At 37.5% G+C, this 17,675-nt stretch overlaps 1 protein-coding gene across 1 annotated transcript in view; it reads right to left on the minus strand.

Moving 5' to 3' along the window:
* Positions 1-17,675, minus strand: part of kitlga (kit ligand a) — a 43,537-nt gene that overhangs the window by 14,575 nt on the left and 11,287 nt on the right. Inside the window, exons 2-5 of the mRNA XM_011472884.4 lie at positions 3,650-3,760; positions 3,047-3,103; positions 2,777-2,929; positions 2,169-2,322 (exon numbers count right to left, since the gene is read on the minus strand). Coding sequence (XP_011471186.1) covers positions 2,169-2,322; positions 2,777-2,929; positions 3,047-3,103; positions 3,650-3,760 — 475 coding nt within the window. The remainder of the gene's footprint in view (positions 1-2,168; positions 2,323-2,776; positions 2,930-3,046; positions 3,104-3,649; positions 3,761-17,675) is intronic.

Genomic DNA, 17,675 nt, shown 5'->3' on the forward strand with positions numbered 1-17,675 from the left:
TGGGATACGGAGGCAATTGTATTGGGGTGATAGACATGCCTCGTTGTGTGTTTTACACATAATAGTCTCACTATGTACAGTGTGTCTTATTGGGGCCAAATTAAAACAATTCTGAAATAAAAACCTTTCCCATATGGCATCAATCTCAACATTCTGTAGGTATCATAAACTGATTATGCAAGCAAGCCCAAGTTCATCATTCCAACATCCATGAAAACATGACCTTGCTTAACAGAACAGCAGCACCACCTGGCCATAGCACCTTCAGGTTGGTAGTAGACAGTCAGATGTCAATCATGATCAGTGCTAAAGGACCTTCGATCTCAGACATGGTTCAGCAAATGCCACACAGCTGCAAGATGTGTGGCATTTAATGAGGGGTACTGGTGTTTCCAGACAAACCATTAACAACCAACTCCACCGCTTTTACTTGAATGACAGACGACCATCGTAGGTGATTCCACTGACACCAAGACACCACCTGGAATGTTTGCAGTGGACACAAGACCATGTGACCTGGACAATGCAGCAATGGTCTACTATCCTCTTCCCTGATGAGTGCCAGGTCACCTTTTACAGAAATTTGGGTCACCGGCGTTGCTGGTGATGGCGAGGTGAGTGATACGCTGAGGTCAACATGCTCTCCAGTGTTCACATTGGTGAAGCAAGGGCAACAGTCTAGGTTGATATCACCTGTCAGCGCAAAACCAATTTGATTATTGTAGACGGTCCAATAACAGCACGTTCTTACCTCAGAGATATCATAGAACCTAACATCATCCCCCAAGTCCACCAGCACACTTCCAACTTTCTGTTCATGGATGATAATGCTCCACCACATGGTGCCACAATTGTCACAACTCAACTTCAAGAAATGGCAGTGCGTCATATGGTAAGGCCAGAACACTCTGACCTAAACCCCAAAGAGCATTTCTAGGACCATCTAAAGCAGAGAGTGGATAATGGTCCACCCCCAAGTGACCTGCAGAACTGCATGTAGCACTTGTGGAAGAGTGGAACGCCTCAGAACAACACCATTAAGCTAGTGAGGAGCACGAGACGTCCCTGTCAAGCTGCCATTGCAGCAAATGGGGGAAATTCCACATTAATGACAATGTTTGTTTGTTTGAGGCTATATTTATTGTTGCCTTACATTTTGGGGGAATAAAACTAATAAAAATAGTGTTTTCTCTCATTGATCAATAGTAATATCAAAGGCAACTTTAATGTATTATGTATTATTAAAATTGAGGCCAAATAGGAGAAGCACTCACTCAAATAACAATATCCCATACTTATTGTGAGTAATGTAGTAGTGTGAGTATTGTGTGCAGCACTTTAAAGGTTGCAGTGTTGCATTTTGACAAGGCTGATATCTCTTTTTACTACTTATTCTGAGGAACATTAGCTGCTGTGCTTCAAAAATTGTCCCATGTAACACCTATTTTTGGCTTTTGCAGATTTAGAGAGGCACTACTGTATTGAAAGCAGATACTGCAGGGCAGAAGAGTCAGAAATTGAAAAGCTTATTGAGAGGGTCTGCAGAAAAGAATGCAGTTTACCTTTTTAAAGCAATAAAACAGTATTAAATGTTCCTGGAATGTGACTTTTCTTATTAGCGTTGGCTTTTTGACAAAAAACAAAAGCACAGTGTAAAAGTCACATAATATTTTTTATCTATGGTTGCATTTGTGTGGAGCAAAGATCCACTACATTCAAGGTAGCTTTCTAGGCCTACTGTGTTTAGTGGTAACACTTCACTTGTCTGAATGAATTGCTTAGAGAGACATGACGAGTAAGACATGCAGGGTTACACCATGAGCAGCAGTCAGTTCCTAGGTACCGGTAATTTAAATGAGTCTTTTGTCCCTCTAACAAAGAAACAGATTATTTGTCATTTTGTTGCCGTCATAAATTTCCTGCAAAAACAGAAGCAACAGTCACTCACAACAGTAATAAATGTCCCAATTCTGGTGAATCTATAACCACTGTCCTCTTCAACTAAGTAGAATTAAGTGATGTACTTTAAATAATAATCAATAAATACGCGAGTAATCTTTTTTTTAACTTGCAGATAGATTCATTCACCAACTATCTAACATTTCTCACCTGAATGAACTTTGATCTAGCAAAAACACAACAGGTTGAAATAACATTAAAACCTTTACCTGTAGGAAGACTGGTAGGACAGGGGGGGGGATCACAGTCATCTGAAATGTTGTCTTCTGCAGCTTTGAGGAGGTCTTTGACATAGTCAAAGTATTGCTCTGTTTGCCACTGCTCATTTCTGAAGTGGCACTCAAAGTCATACATTAATGGTTCCTGCAAAAACAAGAAAGTAGAACACACACAAAAAAATAAAACATTAAAACCTCTTTTGGAACAGTTTGAAAGCTAATAGGAACATTTGTGAGCAGTTAGTTAAACAGGGGTCCCTCACTGGGATAATTAGGTAAGCTAAGCTTGCCACGTGCCTGTATCATAACAAAAAAATGATCCTCCATGAGTTTAAAGCATGACAGACATAGTACTAGAATCAATGGCTTGCAACATTTTTTTCAAATTCCACAGATGAATAAATTACTGCCTAATACGGTTTGGCATGGTTATATGTTTTTATCGTTAAATAAGAGCTACAGAACTAAAAATCCTCATGCATACATTTCAAACTCAAACATGTTTTTAATTTTTACAAAGAGGGGAATAAGTCCATGTGCTGCTTTTTTGTTGGCAAGTTAGTGTTGAAGGTGTAGGAAGAAAAAAAAGACAAACTTACCAGATTACCTAGTGGCAATCGCATATATTGAAGCATGTCAATGAATATTTTAATGTCATTTTTATTGGATGAAACATTTCCAAATTTTTTTGCCAGTTCGTTTAAACTTTCCTCCATAAAAAAGATGTTTAATTTTACCCAACACATCCCTGCCTAGAAGAAAAGAAAAGATATGTAAGAAGGAAAACAACATTTAAAAAAGATGGATGCTTTTGAGATGATTTAATTTCAAATGTAAACTTTATGAGAGGAAACATAACACATTCTTACCAGTTCTTTTGGAATGTAGCGCACAGAAATATTATAATCTCTTGGAATATTTTGTTTCTGTGAAAAAAGTGCAACAGAATTAATCTATGTTAAGCTTTTTTATTTCAACAATGACTTGGAACATCTAAACAAAGGATCTTTTAAGAATCTGCGAGGGTTTGTGTTTGAGTCCCGTGCAGATGGAGGCATATTATAGGTTTACTGATGAATTTTCATGTTATATAAGTCCTTAACATTTATGTTTCTTTTTTGCTTCATTGTTTTTGGAAAATTTTGCAAAAATGTTTTTTTTCCTCTTGTATCTATCTTGTTTTAGACATACAAACTTTTCATTGCAAATTAAAGCTGTTGTTGTGTATTACAACTCTATGCCAACACAGATCACATCAGTGTTTGGTTATATTCAATGGTAAAATTGCTTTACAGCTTATACTGTGTCTTTGACAAGAAAAATTTTATGTTTAGTGGCTAGAAATGCTAAATCTTAAGGTCATGAGAATAATCTTCTCTTTACAAAGTTACACAGAAAAAAATGCTATAAGAGGTTATTTAATACAGCCAGAACAATGAATTAGAAGAACAAAATTCAAAATGTGTCCTTACCAAAACAGAAAGTTTTGAGATGTCATCTGTGATTTGGAAGGAACCAAAAGTACATGAAGGTACCCCAAGCGTGATAAGCAGCAGGAAACGGACACAGACGCGTATCCAACTCTGCAGGACAAAAAGTCACATCTCAGATCAAATCGAATCAAGTTTTATGTATATGCTTTAAGCTGGTCAAGTGCTGTATAGTTATAATAAACCAACAGACAAACATAAACTAAATTTTTCAAATTAAAATCCCCCCCCCCATGCCCTCCGTCCCATCTCTCCGCTAACACATACAGTATTATATTATAATAATGGCTCAAAAACATGACTAAGATCATAAAAGAAACACCGGTCATGGGCCTGAAATTTTTGTATTTGGAAAACAATATTTATTTCAATGTACCCCGAAAATGATCAAAACCTAGTGACACACAATGTCTGTCTGAACAACTGTTAAACAACTGTCTAAACATTCTACTACTTCAGAAACTATCAAAAAGCAGGAAATTAAAATGAATAGAAACAAGTCAAAATTTATTTAAAAAAAAGCTTTTTTATTTGACACAAACACCAATCTATTGCAGTTTTTTTGACCAACAACATTAAAGAACTAATCTATCTATCAAATTCCAGTGTTCTGGAAGAAGAACCAGCCTTCTAGCATCCTCTATCCATCCATCTACCAATACCACCGAGTCCGTTTTGGGGTCATGGAGCCTATCCCAGCCATTGTTAGGCAAAGGTTTAGCTCAACTTTTCAGTTGACTATTGATGCACATTCTGGACTATGGGAGGTACTCAGAAAGCCAGGAGAAAACAAACGTATGAACGAGAACATGCATGCATTCTCCACACAGAAAGGACCCAGCAGAGACTAGAAACAGGACCTTCTCACTGTGAGGCGAGATCGCCAACTTTAAGTATCAGTCTTACATCAAGAGTAAGCAGTGGGTCTCACAAAATATGCTTGAAGAGATCAAATAACAGTCAGGAGGTTCATTCGTCTTGGTACCTTCCTGTTACCAGTATAGTTGGGAATAAAGGTTATTTTACCAATCAATTCATGATTGACCAAACCAATATTATCACTGCAGAGGGAATGACCATTGGTAAATAGTAATTGTTTTTGCACATCAATGGCTGTTTCATACTACACAATGATTTTTTTTTTTTTTTACTTTTATTTCATGGAAGTCTGCCATCATCTCCCCAGCTTTCTCCTCTTTGACTTCTAGACAGTTTCCTTCATGTGTGAGTTTACCGTGGTTCCAGCTGAAGCTGTAAAAAGAGATATAGTGTTGATAAAAATGTTATTTCTGATGGTATTGTATTAGTTATCGCCTGATACAACCTATGGGAACAAACCCTTTTGTATGATCTGTTATCATTGTGTTACTTTGTTGGGGAGTTGCTTTTTGATGTCTGTGCTAGTTGGGGCTCTTTAGATAGCATGAAGAGTTAAAGATGATGTTTGGTCTAGTGAACAGAAAAGGGAATGGAAAAAATGAAATAAAAGAAAGTGAGTTGTAACACTGGAAATCTATCCTTCATCTACACTATTCACTTATGTGTGTCGATTCCTCCATCTTTGACGGTGACTAAGATGAAGAATTTCTGATATTAAAACAATGACCGGATGACTGAGTAAATACCAATCTCAAAAGGAAGACAATCAAACTAGGAACCAAATCTATTTTCTTCTGATACAATGCGTTGCCTTTATACCTAGTTATTCTTAGTTATGGAATAATAAACATTATTTTTCAACTGAACAGAGTCCCCTTTCATAAAAATTACAGAAGCTGTTTGCAGTTTGCAGACTAATAGCTTTCATTCTTTTTTAATTGGTCTGACTGGCATTTTCCAGACAAGAAAGCTGCCAACAAGTTGATCATCTGCCAAGTTTCCCGACTGTGAGAAAAAGAAACTTGGATTAAATAGAGTATTTACTGTCGTAACAAGCAGGTTAGTAAGAAGAGGGTATAAAATGACATCACGTTTCTGAATGGCTACGTAGAAACATCCTGAAGGTAATGGCACATAACACATTAATCCCAGTGAAAGGTTTGGAATGATGCTTAGAAACACCTTTTAATAATTATCTTGAATAGATCAAGTCAACACAACAGTTGATTTGTATTATGTTCACGTTTCGACAAGTCTGAGTTTGTTTGTCTACAATCGGCATGAGAGGGTGAGTCATATTAACGGTCGCTCACCTTTAAAGTCATTATGTGTCGTGATATTGATGGGAACTGTGAAAGATGGCAGTTGGATTGTATCAGTGTCTCTTGTTAATTTGATAGAAACCTTCAATCTTTCAGTGAGTGACAGACACAGACTGATATTAAACAATAAACCAGGGGCAGTTGCTGGGCTTATTGTTGAATTCTTTTCTTTTTTTCATTCCAAAAACAGGTTTCAGGAATTTCAACAGTACCTTGAGGGGCAACTCATGAAATCCTGAACCCAAAGTGGAAAAGCTTTTTGGTGACGTTTGTAGATTAGTACTTCATGCTAACATTAAGGATTTTTAAACATAGATTAAAAGACTGCCAGAGAATATAAAACAGAACCTTCTGGCAGGTGAAAATAGAGAGCAAAAAAATAAATACGATCCTCTTAATTTTTGAGACTTGAGATAAATACAAGGATCTAAAGACTTAAACAGTTTAAATATTACAACAAAGGTATTTTATTACCAATGGGATTGTATGTGTTGTAAGTGAAATTTCCCTACATTTACTTCACAGACTAATAAACTCTGTTGCAATTTGTTTGGCTAATCTCTTTCCTGCTGTCTGTGCCAATCAGGCCATATTATGCAAGGGACCTAAAATTCTCCTCTTAATATAGACTAGAAACTGTCGGATCCCTGCCTGAACCAATTCAGGTCAGTCAGGTCACCAACCCTGCTTTCCAGCTTACTCTTTAATAAACAAGCTTTAGTGTTTCTAACAAAAAAATCCCCTCTGAGTTTGTTGTAGACTTCCTACAACAAATGTAGTCACAGGGCTTATTCAAATGAGACATGCTGACTTGTTTTGACTGATACTTCATGTTCTCCCCCACATCTTTGCCAAAAGTTTGCTAGTGTATTTGATCAATTTCAAACCTTCGAGGCTTTGATTCGTTGGGTGGTTTTTTCATATACTTTTCTGCTGATTTTGTTCCCTCACAGTGTCCTTAACTCTTTTTTAACACAGCACTTGTAATTATCAAGCTTAAATTGCAGCATTGGCAATAATCTCTAAATTGGAAACAAATACTAATTATATCAATAGAAACTGGGATGGCTAGATTCCTGTCCTTTTGAGATGTTCCTGATGTGAACGGTTAGAGAAGAGAGAATAACGAAAGAAAGTGGTAGCTTGTTTGAGACAAATGCTTTTTCTGTGGTAAGTGGGTGGATTTCAGCGAAACTCTAACTTGACTTCATGTCCTTCAGGCATTGTTTGGAGCACTGTAATTCATTACAAAGGGGAACTGTAACATTTTACTTTATAATTTAACTAAGAAATGTAATGGAGTACTATTTTTGGTGATATTTTAGTTTATTAACTTACGTTTTACAACAAACTAGATGGCTTAAATGTAATTTTTCAGAAAAGGTGACCACAAGGTGTAAACAAATAAAATGACAAAAAGGCAATAAAACATTTATTTTTCTGCTTGTGGTCAGTCGCTTAAAGCTTTTTTAGAATTCATTGTAGCCTAAGTTATTAATAAAAATGTTCTCTTAAGCCTCATGGGCCCAAACGCTTTTTCATTTATTTGTTTGTGTTCCCCTTTAGTGTTGTTGCTGTTTCTTGGTTGAGTCATTAGCTATCTGTCTTGGGGCTGGATTGATAAAAACGATTAATCAATCTTAATCAATCCAAGCTCAATAAATCAAACTCTAAGGAAGATTTGAGCAAAAGCACCAGCTCCACCAAGAGGCCTAACTGAAATGCCTTCCAGGAGAGGCAGAGCATTTATTTGTGCAATATGAGATCGTTTGGAGCCTTTACAATGTTAATGATCCGCACATTTTTGTTGGAGCTTCTCTGTTTGAGAAACCATGTAAACTGGATGTTGTCAACAATCTCATTGGACTATTATTTCAATAATACATTTCATAGTATGTAAACTGCATCAAATTAATATGAATATCTTCAAAACATATATAGATTATTATTTTTTTTCTATACAGATATGTCTAAAAGTGTAAACTGTCTAAATTGAATTGAATCGAATTTATCAAAAGAATCGGGAATTGAATCCAATTGATTCTGGGAATTATTGGTGATACCCAGTCCTAATCTGTCCTTTTTAATGTGGTCTCTGGTTTCTATTTTCAAAGTGGATGGCCTTTTTTTGTTTTTTTATGGACTACACTGGATACAGCTGGTTGGTCATCCAGTTCTTTGTCTGGGGCTTCAAATCTACCCCAAAATATACAATATAATTATACAATATTATTAGCAGTCCTTTTTAAACCACATTTCCAACCTTGTATTAATCACTTTATATTAAGTTACTTTTTATTTAGCATCTTCAGGTTGTTACACAGAAAGTAACTTAAAGTAATACAATAACCCATAATATTTCTGAAACAGTAACTTTGTAGGGTAAAAGATTAAACTTAAATAAGTAGCATGGTGCAGTGGTTACAATGCTCACCTCACAGCAAGAAGGCCCTGGTTCAAATCTATAGTTTGCAGGTTCTCCTCCTCTCTAAAAACATGCTTCATAGGTTGATTAAAAGATCTACATTGTTCCTAGGTGTGTGGTGGCCTGGCCCTGAAAGAGACTGGCAACCCCCTCCAGGGTGTACACTGCCTTTGCTCAACAGTAGCTGGGACAGCAGTCCCAACAGCAAATCCCTTTCTGACCCCAAAACGGAGACAGTGGGTTCAGTATATTGAATGACAAGTAATCTGTAATGTATTAGAGTTTAGAAGTGACTCCCTGTGAGTGACGATGGGCCGTTTCCAGTGCAGTTAATGGTTGTAGTCTGGTCACTGTGGGTCTGAGAGTGGGGCTTACTTCATGACACATTAAGCCTTTGAGCAAGGGCTTCTCCCTCTCCAAAAAAAGAAAATAATAATAAAAAAACATTTATAAACATCTAATCAAACTTCTAATGATTTTTTTCTTCAGATTTAGTTATTTAGGCCAAAAGCTTTCATTTAGTTTTTAATGTAAGAATTCATACATTTATTAACGCAAATTTGAATGCTCACATTTGACTTTTTTTAGCATATATTTTATACTAAAACATAAAACACAATTTAAAAAAAATCAAACAATAAACTGACAAACAATGAAATTAAAAATTGTATATGTAAATTTATTCAATTTTTTTAGCAGTGATACCAGGCGCTATTTTGAAATTATACTGATGAATTATACTAAGTAAAATGCCTGTGCATTTTAAATATTTACTTATGACATAATTTACACTTTTATCAAAATTTTTGATAAAAGTTCGTGCCTAATCTGCTGACAAGAAATGCGATAAATATTTTGACAGTCTTTGATGTCCTCAAATGCAGAAGCTTTCAGAAATGCCGCTGAGAAACTGAAGCTATCATTGTGTGGACATAGATTAAACAGGAGATACTCTTTTATACTACTGTTGCCATCTTAGACGATTCAAATATTTTCTTTTAGACGTTTGAACAAAAGTCTGTCAAGCTAGAAATGTACAAGATGAATTGTTTTCTTTCACAAACTAAAACATTTTGCCTTTTCTTTGCTGTTGCCAGTGAATGAGGGTTCTCCTAATACTGAAAACTGAGCTGTCACATGTGATTGTAAAGTAAAGTTAACACTAAAACTGGGTGCTGCATTGGGACTAAAGTTTTGTTTGAGAAAACTGTGAAAAAGTGCCTGCGAATGTCTGCTCAGCTCTGCCTTAAGCTGAAAACGGCGTCATTTTGGTCACAAGTAAACTAGTCAGGTGGAAACCTCATTACATCTTCTAGGTTTACCAATTTATATGATATAAATTTATGTTTTGCTGTTTTACAGAGCTTTTCATAAAATTAGATTGATAATGACCATAATCTTTTCCACTTTTGACATCAGAATTTGCATAAGGATGTGAAATGTGTGATAAGTGAAGACAGGGATATTAGCTGCCATTCCCCAGGTTTCATGGAACAGATTCACAGCACATGAAAACAGCAGGATGAAATGTAATATTACGGGAGCTTCAAGGTCTGACTACAAGCCAGAGGTTCAGATCTCGCTGTACCTCCTGGTGCTGACAAGTTATGAGGCCGCTATCGAAAACATATTTTTACAGAATCTGGTGGGCAGATGAGTTCTGAGGAGAAGTGCATGATTTGATGGCGGTAAAGTTCTTACGTTTCTGTAACATTAGCACAGGTTAACACTCTTCAAGAGCTCTCCAGTTTTCCATCAGGCTAAGAATGTTTAGCTTGAAAAGACTGAATGTAAAAATACCAGAGATCTATTTTGCTACAAACTAATAAACTGTTATTCATGACTTACCAATGCAAACCTATTCAACACAGGAGACAGACAGACTTCTCTGGACTCAGTCTTTAACCTTTCTGTCAGTTTTTAAAAAAATCTTTATAAAATGTCCCACAGCCATATGTAACATGTTCGTCGGCCCTCATCCAGGCTCAGTTCATCTGCAGTTCTACCATGCAGGTTTGTTCTGAACTGTAAAACAGTCGGCCTAAGATTTACAAGTTCAGACAAAATTGTCTATTTATTTTGAAAATGAAACAAGCTGGTAACAGTAACAATCATGGAACAATTATGTAATTGTGAAAGTTGACAGGAATGCATAAGTGACTTGTGGTGACAACTGGAAACTCTTACTGTAGAAAATGTTAGCTGAGGGCGACGGACACTTACACCAGGCACAATAGACTAAAAGACGCTAAAACATTACTACTCCAACTTCCATCAATGACCGGTGAGACCAGCGCTCACACTCCAATACAAAAATCATGAAGTTGAGTCTGTAACAAATTCAAACTTTGTGATAACACTATTAATAGAATTGAATTCTTAATGAATATGAGTTGCTGTGAAATCCTGTCATGATTTTCTTGTTTAAATATGTATCTTTTTCCTCATTAGGTATTTCTAAGGGTTTCTGGACAGGCTGCTGTGCCTCCATCCATTCATCTGTGGATCCTGTTGAGCAGTCACAGCTGCCTGCACGGTGCTGTTGACCCACACTGTATATTAAGTCCCACTGCAATCTTTTTTTGATCTATTTTCAAAGTATTCCCAGTGGTATTTTAATTATTATTATGTTGCTTTTAGCCTAAAAAAAAAAAACCTGTGTCGTCTAGGACATAGTTTCTGCAGCAAAGCAGTAGACCATTAGAAATTCACGTCTAAGTTGAGGCTGGGACTATTGGTGCAGAGCAACCCCATCCCCGTAATTGCCTCACAGTTGCTGAGAGCTCTCTGTTTACACACTCACACCCTCAACCTACTGTACCATGTACCGGTGATCAATATTAGAGCTATCCAGCCATACAGTTTAGATTCCAGCTCAGACGAGGAAAACAAAGACGTCCATGGATCTATTTGTCTGCTAGTCCATCTGAACGGAGCAGAGAACTTGTGACACACAGCCATTTTCCACAAATAAGATCTTTTTTTAAACTGCATGTTTTGGTCTGCTCCTGATTCACAACAATTTAGATTTAGAAACACTTTTCAAAGGCAGTTTTAAGGCAACTTTTTCCAATGTGTCCTACATCATCAGAAAAATTCAGCATGAACATGTTACAAATACCAGAATCACCATTTTCCTCTGAATCATTAAGGAACTCTGTTTTTGTCTTCAGTGTTGGCTCGTCTTGCTTTAGCTTAAGTTCTCTGTGCATAATTGTTTGAAGGGTATAAGTTTCTTGTCTTTTTCCCACTGTCTGTGGCAGTGGCGGTTTTTGATATGGGCGATGTGGGCGGTCGCCCAGGGCGGCAATACATAGGGGGCCGTGCCTGAGGCGTTACACATAATGTGCTACATACTATATTCAAAGAGGAAGCTTAGAGCTTTTAATTTGAAAATGCTTCAGCAACCGACGCTTGATGCTGTTAGTTTGACACATCAGACTTTTAAGAATGTCTTCCTCCTATTTGCTCTTCACACTTATGGTGCAAAAAAAAAACAAAAAAAAAAAAGAATACCTCAGAGTGAAACAACGTAAAACAGGCACATGAAAAGGAATTAGGCAGAACAAACATCCGTGCTCAACCCAATTTCGAAGAAAGCAGGCAATGGAGATTATTTCCCACAATTCTTTGCTCCGACACAGCAGACCCGATGCGCACGTGACCACCGCCCTCTGCTGCAAGACGCTTGCGGCCACACCTCTTTGCGGTAGTCTTTGGAACATAAGTCAAAAAACTCGAGAGGGGAGCGCAGCTCGCCGGTGGCTGGCTGAATCACACTAACAGGGGATTGTCAGATAGAAAAGGACTCCCAATCAACTCTGAGCCGCAGCTGCGCCTCCCGTCATAGAGACGGAGCCGCGTGTGTCAGAGGGAAGGGGAGGGGGAGGGGGAGGGGGGATGAGATCAGACCATTTTTTTAGGATTCAGTTTTTTTGGAGGATTTCTACTGTTGGTGTTGCACAAATTTAGGGAAATGCCAAATATTTTTGGAGTAATCCCACTGATGAGTTCTATGATTTAGTCTTTAATGTTTTATAAGACCTAAACATATTAATCACAATAAGTTTTATTTTTTAGATCTAATCCCTCTGATATGTTTCACAAAGACACACACAGGACGTCACACATTAAGAAATTATTGCTAAAAATGAAGCAGGAGTCCAGCTCTAAAAAAAAATGCTCAAAAAAATGATGAAAGAGCAACAAAAATGGAATTATTTGATATGTAATTTCTTATTAATATTTCCAGGTTTTCTTTGTTTTGTCCTGCAGCATGTTCATATTTGTATAATTTTGACAGAATATATTTCTATGGAGAACAAAATATTACAAGTTATTTAAGGTTTAACTTGAGTTATTCTGGATTAATGTTCCTGTTTTTATTCATATTTATGTTCAAAAATTTCAGTTTAAAAGGTTTAAAAGTTTAGCTTTAGTGTGTTCAGTAAATGTTTATCTTCTTCGGCCCAAAACCTTAAGCGTGTTTTTAACTTAGGCCCCCTGTGTGACTGAGTTTGACCCCCCTGTAATACGAGTCTAGAAAATTCATGCATTTTTTGAGTAAAATGGCTAAATAGAGGATAGGGAACACAACAGGATGTTGTCAAATTTTGTATGTGTGCAGGGGGGGGGGCACTGGTGGGGTTACTCGCCCAGGGAGTAAGTTAGTGTAGAACCGCCACTGGTCTGTGGTGAGGTTTTCTTTCCTGCATCTAGGTTATTACATGCTTGCTTGACCGACACAAATCAAACACCAATAATTAATTTGGTGCTGGACCAGTAATGTTCTTGACCAGTGGAGATTTGACACCCACTATTTATTTACAAAAACTATCTACCAACAGAAATAATTATTATCTAGTATTATTATTGTCTTTTATGAAAAATAAAACTGGTTTTCTTTGCCCTGGCTTTAAAAATAATGCACAGTATAGAAAAAAATACAAGTGATCCAGCAACTATGTGTACGTATGATGACTGTGAAATTAGAACATTCACAAAAATGTGGCCTGGCCTTTATAAACGTCTAAACACTACTTTCGGCTTTTTCTGAAGAGTTATTGTCTTTATTTTAAAAGAACATATGCCAGACAAAATACATAATGCTATATACAGACATAGACCCAAAATCCATAGTTTTGTGCCAGTGTTGCAAAACACAATTTTAATTTCATAAACTCTTATCTGATTGGACAGTATCTGATGTCAACAAGGAAACAAACTGTTTTTTCTTCATTTGGAAGCAACCAAATGAAGGTGAGAAAAGCATCTTGACTAAACATCATAAAGCTCTTTCATTCAGTTTAGGAGATTCAATTTACAGCCTGACACTAAACTGAAGTGTTTAGCCGGATGGTGACCCATTCTTTATAGAATAATAAAAGCGGCAACATCAGGGAGTGTAATTATCAAAGGAACACAAGAGGCTCATGGGATTGTGACAGTAGCCAGATTGTCAGGAACATCACAGCTCTCCAGGTCTGCTGAAGGCCTGCTCTATTTCATCAAACCGAGGCAGAAGACGATTATCCTCGCCTCATTTCACATCATTACTTTGAACCCAAGACATCATTGGCTGAGTGAGCTCTCCAGATCAACAGTCTTGTGACACCTCCTATCCGCATAATCTTATAAATGCAGAACACAAGACCTTGCATGATATAAGTGCACCATAGCAACGACTATCCTGCTTTGTTAAACAGATGGGTATTTTATCTTAATCTGCTGTCTCACCACACCACTGTTTTCAATTTTTTCCACAAGACCTCAGATCCCAGGTTTCATAATAGGGATTAAAGGAGGGAAGATGAAGAAAAAACACAGGGCTTGTTGTCCAGATGTTCTTCTTGATTGTCACTCTAACAAATACTCAAACAAGATCACAAGGCAGTGTCTTTGTCACTTTCACATGTCAGCGTTTAGAGAGAGTTTGCTGTGCAAAGAAACCCAATGCTTCCTATCAAAACATGTTTTCAGCCTGCTGAGCTTTCAGCAAGAGAAACCAGTTGCATCAATTACCACATTCATGTGTAAAAGTAATTTGAATTGACAGTTAAGCAGAGGTACAAGAACACAACACATGAATTCGGGGAGAATGAGGAACCACAATTCAATTTTTCAAGTGACTAGAACTCACTTACGTGATTTACTTCAAGTAGAAATCAAATAAGGAGCTAAGAATATTCACTTTGGGCACTTAAGGCTGCTAACACTAACACAATAAACAGTTCAGCAAAGGACATTAGCCAGACTGTGGCCTTAGGACATCTAAAGGACAACCTCGAGGAAACTTGTACAAGTCACCCTCTTCTGTCAGAATTTTATAAGAGCTCGAATGTGCCAAAGCTCTGTGCTATCTATGGATGCAATGCTGCAGAAAATACACGTGGATTAAAATTTTTTTTTTATTTTAAAACCACTTTTGAAAAATCTGGAAGCTCTTCCTCAGTCAAATACAGTCTTGGTTGGAAATTGGCTTATTTTGACTCTTCAAAAATGTTTCTATAAACAGTTGAACTAAATTATGACAAAACCAACTAGATTCAGTCTGTTAAAGCTCTCTTGTGGGTTAAAAAGAACACCGGATTTAGTAGGAAACATTTACCAGACAAAAATAGTGTACAAATGAGGGAAATGTTGGGTTCCAAACTTAGATTGAGCACGTTTGGCTTTTTGCTTTTATTTCTTTCCAACAGGTCCCATCTCCAGATCAGTCTGATGGACAACTCTACCAAATGCACCAAAGTTAGTTTCAATCAAACTAAATCAAGAAAGTCTTTTGCCACCTTTACGTTCATCTTAAAACCAAAAATTACAAGAAAAGCTTAAAACATTCTGATGAAAGTGGGAATATTGTGAGGTGACACTGACTGACTGAAAGACCAATGCATGTGATACAAAAATGACCTCTAAAACTATCCCAAACAGCCAGACTCCCTCTACTGGGACCTCTGACTCTGGGACAAAGGCTGCACAGAAGTCGGTTGAGCTGAAAATCTGCTAACAAAGAAGCTGCTGCTTCAGCAAAATTTAAGCTGAAGCAGCAGCTGACAGTTTTTCAAAGATGGTTCCAATAATCTTAGAATCTTATAATAAAAATGCAAGTTTTAAAACTAATTTCTTTAATTTTAATGAAAGCAGAAACATTCCAGTGTGAGCTGCAACTACAATTAGAAAATCCTTTGGGTGCTTTACAGACAGTTCCAGCTGTCCTTATGTAACACGTTTCTTTTGAGCTAAGCGTTAGCCACAAAATGAGAGACAAAAATTGGATCTGAGGCTTTTTCTAAGGTTTTACTATAGGTTACAATTTTGCTAGTGATCAAAAAAACAAGGTGGAAACAAAAGACAAAACAAAATAGTTGTCCTGATGATCTGAAAATGTATTTCCACTCCAAAAGCTTCTCTATACCATAAAAACCTATAGAAGTCTGTAAATATCAGGATCCAGGTGCAGACACAAACGCAAGATGCAGGAAGTTCCAACAAAAAGAGATCTCCTATATTCAGTACAGAACACTGGAAACAAGGCCAGAAGGCTCGTGGCACTTGAGAAAGGCACACAAAATGATCTTGATTATAACAGCAGGAAGGATGAAACAATCAAGCAGTCATCTACCCTTGTGCTATCCTAGGCACTTTAACATTGGGAGTTGGGTCATCTAGACCCACTAGACAGTGCTCTGAACCTTTGTTCTTCAATGATTTGTGATCTTCACTGGTGTCCATGGATTACATGAAATCTTTCCACCTTTATCCACCTTTGTCATGGTAGGGAGAACACGTCAATGTAATGGGGGGGGGGGGTCATCTAAGATAGCAGAAGGGTTAAGATGACAGGGGATTTAAGGGAGAGAGAGTAAAGGCCTGTTCACACCGGGACGAATTTCGCCGGCGATTTTCGCCGACGTTTAACGCCTCGTGACTAAACAAAGGGCACCAATGAGAGTGTGCACACCGAGGCGAAAAAACGCCAAGCGCCAAAGCGTCAAAAAAAAAAAACGCCTCGGGTTCGTTTTTTTTTTTCGACGCGTCGCGTCGAAATCTATTCGACCAATGAGAATGGCGCTTTTGCACACGTGTCTGGAGCTTCTGAAGTTACAGTAAAACACAACTTGGGGGCGCTCAAACACAAAACTGCCTTGCTAAGCACACATACCAGCGAAGAAGTTAGACGCCAAGTAGCGTCTACACTGCCGCGAAGAAATAATGACGGACATTCTTAAATATCCCCTTACCAAGTACCAGTTGGAGCTACTGATGCTTGAAATATTCATGTTTTCTTTGTTTGATTCTGACAAGCGCGTAAATACTTGCTCTCTTCTTCTGAGTGAAAAGCGACTTTAAGAATCGTAAAGTTGCGCAGCGCCACCTTGTGTACAGGAGTATTTCTGTTTACATTAAGCGCCATCTAATGTCAGGGAATGAAATTGCATGTTCGCTCGGCTCATCGTCAGCGAAAATCGCCTGGGTGTGAACACAAAAGACGTGGCGAAAAACGCTGGCGAATAACGCCTGGCGAATATTCGTCCCGGTGTGTACGGGCCTTAAGAGACAGGAAAAGAAACCTTGAGACGAGAGGAGCCGGTAACAGAAGGTAACAACAAAAACTGGAAACACAACTACAGCCTGACCCCCAATCCTACAGTAACCTATGAAAACTGAATAACACAGATGGAGTACTCTTTGTAACAGTTATAATATGTAAAATACACAGACACTAGTTTCTAGGGCCAGTTTTTGATGATATCACGTTTTCAACCATCAACTCTTAAGTTCTTTTTAATTTCCTGGTTGGTCCCTGGTTGGTACAAAGTTATTTTCTTGACCAAGGGATTATTGCCTTCTGCTTCCCTGTCACCTCTTCTATGCAGAAATTACTGAATTTGCCTTCTCTATGTTGTTCCACTAATGTTGTATAAACTAGTGATATAGAAGTGGAGTAAATGCATCAGTTGTTAATTGATCTTCTTTAGGGTCTAGAGAACATGTCAAAGCATTTGTTCAAACAGGACAAGTCATGTTTTCACATCCATCATCCTTCCTCTGATTGTTCTGTTCTAACAAGTGTTGTCCCAATGCTCTAAATTGAGACAATATAAGCAGATTTCAATTTTTCTTTTCTCTCTCTCATAAAAAAAAACTTACACCCTTTCCTCTTAAGGCGCAAAAAGTCACTCATGAACACAAGAAATGGTTACTACATTAAGACATTCAGGACAATCCTGTCATTTCCAAGAAAACGGGAACCAAAAGTCCCAAATATCTAAAATGTAGTTGCTTTAGATTAGTTTAAAGTTTACTAAATATATCTTGAACCCATAGTACTTTGTGTCAATGTGCAGATTTTTCTGAATATTACTAGATTTTCCACCTTGAC

This window comes from Oryzias latipes, chromosome 6 (genome assembly GCF_053564925.1).
Source record: "Oryzias latipes strain Hd-rR chromosome 6, Olatipes_Hd-rR_3.1".
Lineage (NCBI taxonomy): Eukaryota > Metazoa > Chordata > Actinopteri > Beloniformes > Adrianichthyidae > Oryzias > Oryzias latipes.